The sequence below is a fragment of the Diadema setosum genome, chromosome 11 (assembly GCF_964275005.1).
Source record: "Diadema setosum chromosome 11, eeDiaSeto1, whole genome shotgun sequence".
Lineage (NCBI taxonomy): Eukaryota > Metazoa > Echinodermata > Echinoidea > Diadematoida > Diadematidae > Diadema > Diadema setosum.
Window position 1 is genome coordinate 19,791,917 of NC_092695.1, and position 12,352 is coordinate 19,804,268.

At 35.8% G+C, this 12,352-nt stretch overlaps 1 protein-coding gene and 1 non-coding gene across 2 annotated transcripts in view; both read right to left on the reverse strand.

Annotated features, from left to right (window-relative positions):
- Positions 1–9,656, reverse strand: part of LOC140234825 (uncharacterized) — a 31,117-nt gene extending 21,461 nt beyond the window's left edge. Inside the window, exons 1-5 of the mRNA XM_072314864.1 lie at positions 9,527–9,656; positions 5,499–5,634; positions 2,967–3,062; positions 2,159–2,268; positions 821–1,084 (exon numbers count right to left, since the gene is read on the reverse strand). Of these exons, the coding sequence (XP_072170965.1) occupies positions 821–1,084; positions 2,159–2,268; positions 2,967–3,062; positions 5,499–5,582 (554 nt within the window). The 5' untranslated portion in view covers positions 5,583–5,634; positions 9,527–9,656. The remainder of the gene's footprint in view (positions 1–820; positions 1,085–2,158; positions 2,269–2,966; positions 3,063–5,498; positions 5,635–9,526) is intronic.
- A 2,236-nt stretch (positions 9,657–11,892) lies between these two features.
- Trnae-uuc (transfer RNA glutamic acid (anticodon UUC)) lies at positions 11,893–11,964 on the reverse strand. The gene has a single exon. It is a non-coding gene; the product is annotated as a tRNA-Glu (tRNA).
- Positions 11,965–12,352: the final 388 nt, after the last annotated feature.

Consider the following 12,352-nt stretch of genomic DNA (forward strand, 5'->3'; position numbering starts at 1 on the left):
CTGAAGTCACTTTTTCTCGGGAGAAAAATGAAAATTAGCGACCTTTTGTGAACAAACCTTATGGAGAGCTGCTCAACACCAACACCACACAGAGTTGCCAAATTGTGATAATACTCTCTAAACTTTAACAGTCCATAACTTTCAGTGTGTGTCTGATTTTTATCAAATTTCACTGATCCATTTCTTTGATATATATGCGACCCTGCATCACAAAACCAACAAAAAAGTCGCCAGATATGGATTTTTAGATAAGGGCAGATCCTGAAAGAACAGACACTAAGCTTTAAAATGATGTACAACTCAATTCAAATGAACTCTCCTAACCTATCTCAATACTGGAAAGAAAGCACACACTCTGGAAAAGTGTGAACTGAGAAAAAAAAGGCTCTGAAGTACAGTGTCTATTCAAACGCTTAATCTTTCAAAGCAGTAGCATTATCTTTTAAAAAGTTATTAGACTTGAAAGTGAAGAGTGTGCTGAAGAGGATTTCAAGAAATGAAAAGGGGCCTCTAAGACATATCTGATCATTCTTCCTCTTCAAAAAGGGGTTGTAGAAAAACTGCTGGAAATGCACTTCACCATTCATTCCATGATCCCAAACTTAAGAATAATGTAAAACAAGGGTAGCTCCTTCAGAAAATATGAAAAAACCAATATTGACTTGGTTGACCTATTTCACCTTTTTTGAGTCCTAACGTAAATTCGGGTGCAAATTTTTGTTGGTTTTGTGATGCACTGTCACATATATCTGTTTTCATACAAAGCAACATATCAATATGGATGATCCCTTCAACAGTCACATATTAATACTTTACTTACTCTGTGGCTGACTCTGTTGGGAGGGGCACATTTCCGATCGGCGATCTCCTACTACCCCGTGCTAGAATGGACTCGACTGTTTCGGTGATACGAGGAAGAGTTGATAAGCGGGAATCAGAAACGCTTCTGTAGACCGTCTCGCTGGGGCTTGTAGGGGCCAATGGTGCAGTGAGATCAGTGAAGGAGTGCGTTTGTTTTACTGTAGCAGCTTCAATCTGTTGTCGCAGTTTCCTGTTCTCTGCTGCTTGGCTTTCCAGTTGATTTCTTAATTCGTTAAAAAAAAAGAAGAAGGATGAAATAAAAGACAAAAATAATCATGGAAGAGACATTTCAGAAATTCTATTACACGCACACACTATTGTGTTTACATATTGTTACAGTAGTTCAATTTGCAATTGAGAATCATGTCAGCAGAAATGAGAAACAAGTATTATTCCTTTTTCATGAGGAAATTTAGCACTTTGCCAATGTGGAGATGATCAACAGTGCATTTTGTTCAAGGAGGCAACACTTTAACAGAGAGTTGACAATTTGGCAGATATTGATTGACTCATGAAATTTGCACACACACACACAAAAAAAAATAATAATGATAATAATTGCATTTATGTGGCGCTTCATACTGACGTTTCTAAGCGCACTTTGCTACTCATACAAATAGACTAGAAAACACAATAGCATTAACAAAATCAGCATTAACAGTAACAAAAGAAGAAGAAAGAAAAGAAAAGAAAAGAAAAGAAAAGAAAAGAAAAATACATTTGATGCAATGGTACAATAATTGATAACTGTGTGCGCCTCCAGAACAAAAAAAAAAAAAATTACAACTGATTAAACAGGTGAGTTTTGAGAAGAATTTTAAATGATTCGACAGATGAGGCATTCTGAATATAAGGAGGGAGGTGTCACAAGGTGGTGACACGACATTTGCTCCAGTCTTATTTTTTCCAGGGACTTAGGGTAAGAGTTGGGGTTGTGATAGGATCTTAGCTTTAGTTTGATGTTAAGATTAGGATTAGGGTTAGGGTTACGTTTGTGGGTTGAATTTATATTTGGCTTAGCTTAGGCTTACAGATATTTCATGAGCAAATGTCATGGAACCACAAATGGCATATACATACATAAACAGTTTATAGCCAGAAAATACTAGTACACTGGCATTGCTGATAAAGGAAGTCACTCAAATAGAACAAATTAAACAGCCTAACTCTTTCTTCTCTCCCCTGTAATAAATGTTTCAGCATTTGGCAGACATATCTACATTTCATATAAAGCTCAAGTTGAACAAGGGATGGCGCTCTTACAGAAACACCTCTGGTGCTGTTCCCCCACACATACCTCAAATCTGAGATCATTCTATATTCCACTGTAGTTCCTCGGTCAGGAGAGAAGCTGGTACGTGGAGACAGGGAGGGCGCCCTCGATGTTGGTTTGTTGTAAGATGTGATCTGGCACAAGCATGACAAACAGTTAGCTGCATTTGTCCTGTTTATACAACAAATTTTCTTCCATTAAAAAAAAAAAAAAAAAAAAAACTTCCTTAAACAAACAATGCAACAGTTCTCAATTGAATTCTAGGTTCATTGATTATGAGTGCCACATAATAAAAGTAAAACCACCTAAAATATGTATCCATATGGCAACGTGCTAACCCTATCTTCATTTCAACATTTGTAAAAACCCAGCAGACTACTAGTATGACTTATGCAGCATGTCAACCATTAATTGGACTTTTGGTGCTTACTTTCAAAGGATTCTAAAATTTATCTAAAGTGCATCACAAGAAATCCTGTGTCAACAACAAAAATCAGCAGGAAAAGGGGCATTCCAGTTTTCCATGCAGTGCTACAGTAATCCAGCCTGATAAGAAAATTAGTTAGGTCATGCATGTACATATTTTTTCAGCCAGATTTTTTAAAGAAAAAGGAACAAAAATACAATCTTCACTGAACAGGGTGCTCAAGCAACTTACATCTTATTACTGCATTGGGAAAATGACATCAAAGACAAAAAAAAAACAAACAAACAAACAAACAATTGGGATAACATGAATGAGAACGATAAACTCTTCACAAAATGTACATGTGCAATTTTTATACTAGAAAGAGGCGAGGATGGGGCAGAGAGAAATGAAGCAAGCAATCACCTCGACAGGATCGACCATGTTCAAGTCGATCTTTAACTCCTGTACCTCCTCCATCTTGCTCTCTAGCTCCTCCTGCAATACATTGAGAATTTGTGCCTTTGTGCATACATTACAGGGTGGGATTTAGTGTGCAGTCCACAGACACGACATCAAATAACACACAACGACAAGCACAACAGCATGTACAGACCAGAGGAACAGATGCAAGTTCAGTATTGTGTTTGAAGAAATTCATGGGGAAAATTTTAGATTCATGTGCACAGCATTCAACAAATTTTGGTGCAAGACAAGTGCACACACACACACCAAAAAAAACAAAACAAAACAAAACATAATTTTACATCATATACAGCAAGACAGTTAAAAGTCATGTGTACACAGAACAAGGAAACATGTTGCAGATGAACAAACATTAAAATAGGAGGGGAAAACAAAATCACATTTTTTGACTTCACTGAGTAACATGCCAATCAAACTTGAGCAATTGATTGATTCATCATATTGTGTATGTTTACATAAAACAGATATCAAAAGAACCAACGACTGAAAGTGCTTTCTGTACATGAATAATTTCAAACAGCTGTGAGACAATTCTAGTTTACAAGCAGAAAACAAAGTTGGTAGGGGGAAGAAATCTATTATGAGTGCAGAAATTTAAATCCAACCAAGAAATTTGGGAAATGTCGTGCATAAAAATTGTAGTACATTGACAGTTCTTATTGTGTAACCTTGTACCAGTCGCACAAATTTTATTACATGTCATATATGTGTATTTTTACAATACTGCAGAGATTTAAGGTGATTAAGTTTGATTAGCCCTATTTCAAAAATTAAACATAATTAAGACTTAAAACTTTCAGGATATGTAGCCCACATATATGAGAGACAGTGGAGATAAAGTCATATGAAACCTTACATTTTTCATGTATATTTTAAACAATATGCCTTAAAAATTGACCATTTTAGGACACCAAATTTGTGACATGATTAGTACCCCTAAGATCAAATGCATCATACTCAACTAAATTATATATTTCTATGAGTGTTTTTGACTGATCTTATTCCAAAACATGCCTATTTGGAATGACATGTAAAAAAATCCTGTTAATAAACCTTTTTCATTCCTAAAATGCCATTATAAACAGTGCGTAATGCGTGTTACGCTTGGTGTCCACGCGACAACCGTTACACAGAGATCCTAGAAAAGGTTGATCGGAATTCTGAAAATCAATGCATTTTTGCTGTTTTAATGAGCTCAATGGTGGATGAAAAATATGTAATTTTTGTTCCAAAATTTTTACATCTTCATGTCAAAATTAACAATGGTAAATCAGCAATTTTTTTGGTGTCCAATGTTACCACTGTTACACATGAAGATTTGATCTTTCATTTTGTACATTTCCAATACTATTTACTGGCCTTTCTGATTTTTCTGAGTTCCTTTCCAGGATAGGTATCCAAAAGAAAAGAATATAAATTATATAAAATATTTGGGAAGAAACTATTTGTCTCTTTCTCTTTGGTGTCCAACCGCGACGCGCGTTGCAACACGCGTTATGCATATTTGGAAAATGCCTAAAATATGTACAAACAGTAAAATTCTGCACTGTTATCACAGTACATTTAGTTACATTATTAACAAATCAAGTTTATGAATACTTTGTGATCAACAATATGTGTTTAAAATTATTTTCAATATTCTATGTAACGGTTGTTACATAGGACACCAAGCATTTTCAGTGGATTTCCCTATAGGAATGTACAGAAAATAAAATTTTTCTGATTTAAATTTTTACAGAGCTTTTTTGTGCACTGTCTCTCTGTACAATCCTGAATATCAAGAAGTCATTATTCATTAAAATGAAGCTTATTTTGAGGTCATTCTAGTGGAATTTAATTTGTAGTACAATGTCACACTTTTGGTTGCAGTATTGTAAAAATACACATATCCATAACACATACCAAGTATGAAAATCTCCTATCTTAGTATTATAGAAAACATTCATATAATAAAGCTCTGTACGCTGGTACTGGTCCGACAGTCCAGACCAATAAAAATCACTGTCAGACCGGTAACTTTTTAAGGAATGGACCAGCAAAAATGGAAAAACTGGGTAACTACTAGTCCAACAGACAGGTCAGACCTGTGGAAAAAATGGGTTAGCATGTAGCCCTGATATCATGTGTTATTATTTTGGATTTTGGATTTTGAATTTTTTTTTTTTCACTTTGTCATGCTCATAATCCTCATTGAAAGATGACTACTTTTGTTAGGACAAGTATTTTACTGTATCAATGTTTAGATCCTGTGTTTCAATTTCAGTAGACTAGACGACCAAACAGTCAATTATGCATCTTACACTGTACAATGCCGGGCGCTTAGAATAGAAAGAGTATTTAAACAGCAACATTCTAAAAATTAATAATGTGTAGATTTATCACAATGGATACATGCATGCATGAACATCACATCTGTGCCAAACATTTTGCCGCAGAACTTTCACTGAAACAATGGGCACATTCATGGGTTACCTGTCTCTTTGTCTGTAGACGGACAATTTCTAGGTTTCTCTTCAAGCCCGTAGGAGAGGCAGTTGTCGGTATGAGGGATGCCATCCCATACTCAAAACTGCCTGCCTAAGTTGCCTTGCACCGATGATATTGACTGCTGAAGATTCAGGGCAAATATTGAACAGAAACACAGAAAGGAAAATGTGAGGAATAGGCCTACATCTAGGGAGCAGGTACACATTTATTATCAAGAATGAGACTTCAACTGTAGGACCATTATTAGTATTAGTCTTTAGTTGTGAAAAGGAGTAATATGTTTACAAAAACAAAATCTAGTTTACGAAAACAAAATCTACAATTGACACATCAGAAGCAAGTAAAAAAATCTTTACTTGAAAAAAAAAAAAAAATAGGCATGAATGTTACCATAATGTCTGATAAAAGCTCTAGTGTCGCGAGTTGTAAGAAAAAGATTCCCACCCGATTCAATCTGCCATTCTCATAAGAATATTTGAGCTTTGATCAACATTGAAATCAGAAAAAAAAAATCATGAGTGAAAAAGACATTTGCTCTTAGTTATTTAAGAGTCTAATTACCCATACATAAGATTTAAATCTAATAAAAGCAAGGGATCATTAATCAGAAGAGGGATGAAGATATGAGGTAAGAGTTAATTTCAATTTGTCTGTCCTTTGTACAACTGTCATTTGTAAATGTAAGATCATAAAGTTGCTGATCTATGAATGTTACAATTTTAACAAACCTTGTGAGGCTGTCATCTACATTTAATAGCAGTAGGTGACAATGGACACTGGTGGACAGGTTTGATTCCTGCTGCATGCTGAAGCTGCGCCAGTTCTTTTTTCCAACAAGTATGAAACATATTACATAGATCAGCAGTTACATTCTTACAAATTTCATCTAGGGTCTACTATGAATTATAAATATTCAAAATACAGACTACGACTAGACTCTATCAAGTGATCTTACAACACGTTTAGCGATAGCCCAGCGCAACAAGACACCGTGCATTGTGTACAGCGCAGCGACAGGGCTGTGTATACTTTTATCTATAGACCTAGATGACTGTCACTTTAGTTAAAGTATTTGTTCCCTGAAATAAAATGCATGTTGATTTGTGTTGATTTTGATACCCTCAACATCACTTTTGCAGTGAAATGAATATCTAGAGACATTCCATAGTATATCTTTTTTCTTCTATTTTTCTTCAGATTACTTGAATACGGCCACAAAAAATCCTTCAAAACTTTCGTGTTGTGATCTCATCTGTCACTCTAGTCTAGTCAGTCATTGCTAAAATACTAATAATTAAATTATGTTTAACAAAAGACATTTGGGCTATCCTGGGTTTTTTTAGCCGACATTTGAATGCACCTTCCCCTTGACTCAGAATAACTTGCATGTTTCTGTGATATTAACGTGACCAATAAGAGACATGGCGAGGGAGGTGAGGTGGCAGCGGACAACTGGGGCCTGTTTCACAAAGGTCGCACTTAGTAAGTCGGACTTAGCGCTAGTCAATCTTAGTCTAAGTGCGACTTTTTAAGTCTGTTTCACAAAGTCAATCTTAGGCTAAGACTGACTTAATCGATTTGAATAATAATGTACGAGCCAAAAATATGCAAATTAGCCATTTGTTGTCTGCTGATGATTTTTGAGTAATTTCTGGAAGGGAAATTGCTTTGATTTTCTGCAACTACGATTCATGACATTAAAATACTGTATCATTCGTTATTCACAGTGCTCATTTACTGACTCATATTATTTCTATTTTGTACATGAATAGCCGCTCGTTTGATGATTATTTTGATATAACAGATGTTTTGTGCATGAGGCCTCTTTAATCCAGTCCCACATGTATTGGACTGTGTGAAAGTTAGGATGAATGGGGTTGCTCGCGCAGCTCGCAGCAGCTAGCTGGCACTGATGATATGATCTCTGCATTCTGTACAACCATTCACATTGCACAATTGGTAACTGTGGACCTTGGTAGAAGAGGATTCTGGCTAGCCTCTTCTTGCACACAAAGAGAAGTTTTCTTTTCCAACTAGCTAGGGTTGGTCGTAACTACAGAAGTGAGTGTAGCTTAATCTGTTAGTCATTACTAGTACTATACTAGGTAGGCCTAGGTCCTTGAAATTATGTAATTTGAGCAAGAGATGATTCATCGAAGGTTAGGAAGGGACTGAATATTTATGAACTCTGTGTGTGTTGTACCGGTACTTGTATTGTAATTTGTAGAGTCTGCTCATAAGATCATGTCATTAGACAATGTCTACATTAGCCCGACCAGACGCTGTTAATACGATGTGCGAATAATTGCATGGGCTGTGTATGTCTATACAGTTCTACTGTAGTTTGACTATCAATTAAACATGGCTATGCCTAACACTACAGTTAGTGTAGAGTCTGTGCACTGTGTTATTAATCAAGATAGGGCCAGGGGCACATGCAGTGCCACATCTTCATGATTTTGAAGAAAACAAAGTGCATGATTGCCCTAGACTGCATGTATAAGGTTACCTTGGTAGTTAGAACCTTAATAAATCATGGCTATGGCTATCAATTGGTCGAATTTTAAAGTCCAATTGCTGGGCCCTGAGTTGAATTGGAAAGTAATTGATGAATTTATGCATTTTCGGATTTTGGAATGTGTTTGAGAACTGCATCAATCAAGATTTATAGGCATAGAAACTATTAGACCTCTAACGTTTTCTGTGTATACGTTTAATACTGTAGCCTTTGATGCGAGGCAGAGGTTACTGTCTATTGGCTAACCGTTTCCTCTAACTGACACAAAATGCTGGGGGGGGGTTGTTATGTCTTATTTTGTTTTGTTTTTTGCTTCCAGAAAAAAAAAAGCATTCATTAAGATGTAACCATGGTAACTGGTACCGTAGAAATGGAACTTGGCTAATTTCATTGGCAGTCATGTGTAGAGGTACTGTAGACCAATAAATCTGCCTCTTGAGTCTTGTTGGGTAGCCTCTTGTTAATTGTATTTATACGGTCACAGCTAATGCAGTCGACCGTATTACAGACTGTACAGATACAATTATGCTGTACCAAACAAGAGACAAATTTATCGGTCTAACCAGTTAGTGTAGATAGACACAGCCCCGTCCTGTACACAAGAGGTGTGATATTTCTAACAAGTACTGTATAGGTATAGGTCTAACTAATTTGTTGGGTTTTTCTAATTTGTTGTGAATGCATGATATTTATAATGGATAGGCATGCATTAATATTCATGGGTAAGCAGCTAAGAAGATAACACAGGTAAGAAAGGATTAGTAGAAATATAATTAATTTCCAAAGTCCAGATACATGTAGATTATATAGCTCTTTATGAGCTAAAAAAACAGTTCAAACTACCAGTACATTTGTAGGTAGGGATCTATTTTTATGACTATTTTTAATTTGGACCATTGTTCAGTGAATAGTGTAGTAGACCCTCTACGAAACTAGTGATTCTCTAGTTTGTTAAAAATACTGCCATCTCACTCAGGATAAGATAAAGTGGAAGAAATTAATGAATATTAGGAGTTGATTATGCTTTTGAACTTCCCATTTTGGAATTTAAGTCTGACTTTACGCATGGCTTCAGGCCATGCGTAGAGTTACGCAGGACTTGGTGCGGGACTTACGCATGACTTAAGCTTTGTGAAACAGGATTTAAAGTCCTGCGTAAATTTACGCAGGACTTTGGGATTTACGCAGGGTTTGGGGATTTACGCATGAGTTAAATCAAACTTAAATCTTTGTGAAACACCCCCCAGCAGACAAGATCACAGGTACATGGGACTGAGGAACGAACAAGACCTCTGCTCTGTATCCTCCCCATCCACCAGTCACACTGCACCGAGCAGAGTGCACACCCTCGCAGGCCCTCCCACTCCGTAAGTGACGAACAATATGCCTGCAACTCACGAGTCACACACACACACAACGTAAGAATTGCTGGGGAGAGTAACCACAAAAATTATTATGCAATAATCTCTGTATACAACCAAGCATTAGAGAGTACCTTCTTTCCAGTGCTCCACTGTTCTTTCGAGCTCTCAGAAAGACTCAACCTTACGTTTACATATTTTACAGGAACCTGTAGCAGAGTCGTAGATGGTAAATCACAGCACATCATCAATCGCGAGCTGGCGGATCGCGGAGGGCAGGTGTTTTTGTTATTTATTTTGAATATTGTGCGTGACGTTGCCAATTTTATGCTTGCTGGAGTGAAACCGAGATGTGGAATTTAATTTTGAAACAAAATTATAACAACTATAAAATAGTCATAATATGATTTTTTTTTTACATAAATCAAAATATTTTTTTTGCTTCATTTCATATTTATTATTTTTTATGTCATGAAATAATCATCATTGTGAGTTTCCAAGCACTGCATTTAGTCGATAGTGCTTGGGAGATGTGGATTCAGGCTTTACTAGTATTTTTTTTTTGGTTTTTTTTTTTTTTGTTTTTTTTTTGTTTTTTTTTTTTACGAGATACATACACTACTTAGAAACCACCCATATGAAATATGAAAAACCATACAATTCTAAGAGGAATTCAAATCATAGTTGATGAAAATGGGCGTTGAAATGGCTGAGATATCAAAAGGAAAGTAAAACAAAGTGGTCCTAAAAAAAAAAAAAGTGGGTCGAACCTCTTTGATTTTGGATATAATAAGAAGTTTCTAATTATCTCGTAGGAAGTTAAAACCTGAATTACCATCTCAATTCAGAACCAAACCTATACCATATCCTTCTAACATGGACTTTACTTGATTTGATGAACATTTATCATTCATGATTTACATTTTTTTTTTAAAAAAGAAGAAAAGGAGGAGGAAAGAAAAACAAAGAAAATAGTGTAAGATGTAAAAGGAACCATTTGATCTAAGGAAATGCCTGTCTCTCACAAGCGATGGAAACTGATGATTATAAAATTTTTGAATGGAGGGAAGGTTGTACAAAAGTCTGGTTATTGTAGACAGCGTGGTGACAAATCTAAATATATGCCTTCTTTTCCAAATCACTCGATCATTTCACGTGATCTTTAAACAGCTAATTCAATATCTTCAGGTTTCAATGTCTAATTCTAGGGGAATGAAGCCATGATGTTGAGTGAACGAATGCAAAAAAAGTAGAATATGTCAGTGAAAATATTGAGAAAAATCAGACAATCGGTTCAAAAGTTTTGAATTTTTGAAGTTTGGGTGACAAGACCGCTGTATCAGAAGACTATACAGAACTCAAATAAAGAAAATCTTTTTCCATAAAGAAAATTCCACGAAATATCATTTCATATGAAAAGTATCATTCCCTGGACTTGTTACTGAAATATATCAAAGGTAACAGTGGCGGATCCAGACAGGGGTGCATCGAGCGCATGCCCCCCTTTATTTTTTGGGATAAAACAAAAGAAATAAAAAGAAAAAATGGAGGGCGTGTGCCCCATGTAATTTTGTAAAGCCCCCCCCCCCTCCTTTATGGAATTCTTGAATCTGCCCCTGATATTGTCATTCCACCTGCTTTAATTCCTGAAAGAGGTGAGTCTAGTGCGCTTTCATTATGCTAGAAAAGTGAATGTTGAATTTTCTTGATATTTTATATAAGTTTATATGTTGTTATTGTTGTTGTTGTTTTTTGGGGGTGAGAATTGAGAGGGTTTGTTTGCTTTGCATTTTTTCTAACTCTATATAAGATACAGAATACAATTGTCTCCTGTTGACCACATTGTTAATAAGTACTGTAGGCCTACATTATCCTTAAGTTAATCACAGATGAAGATAAAGATGATAACATAATATAAATACAAAGATCATTATGACAATGTCAGTGGAAGTAATAGTCATTCATACATAGTTAATAACGAGAACAATGATAAAATTGGTATTATCGTCATTATTACCATTAGGCAACTCACATTATTATCATCATTATGAACAGGTTGTCTTATGTAATTTTTGCTATTGGCATGGATTATTTTGTGGGGCGGCGGGGGGAGGGGACTTGTTTGTTTTGGTGACACTTTTTTGGCATAAAATGTTTGCTGATATAATATAGGTCCTAGATGCAGAAAACCAATATAATAGGCTTACACATTATATACATCATTGTGATAATGGAACATTAATTTGTTGAAACTCTGTGGACACTTTTCTACAGTTTGTGTGTTGTAAAACCTCGTGGTTTCATTATTGTTTTTTGTAAAATTCTTTTCTGATTTTTGTAAAGAAACAAATTAGGATATAGCCTCTCTACGTCGATGGTAAAGGAAAATAATAGCATGAAATCAATAACAAAAGGAAAGTCGTCAACAATGAAAATATTGTCCTAAAAAAAAAGTGGGTAATAAACACACACACAAACAAACAAAAAGAAAAAATTTGGCCTCCCGTGCCGGGAATCGAACCCGGGCCGCGTGGGTGAAAACCACGAATCCTAACCACTAGACCACACGGGATTGCTATGCTGACATGGCAAAATCAGAAATATATATACATTTTGTCTAAAAGAATGTTCTTGTTTGTGTCTTTTTGCTATCAAAATCAGGTGAATTACATAGATTATGCAAAATAGTGATTTTATATTTTCAAAAAGATCAGAATGTGATAAATAATTTATGTTCCCTTTGTGCTTCGTTCTTTTTTAACGTTGTGTTCATTGTGTGACGTCATATCATCGCTTGCGAATGGATGTATCACCTGACAATTGAAATAGTCAGGTGATAGCGTTAGCGCACGTATGTTCACGATCCACAGTCAATGCAAGAATTGGTCCATGGGCGCATGGGCATGGCCATGGCCATGCGAACTCTCGATCAGACATTCTGATTTGTGGTGTTACACTAT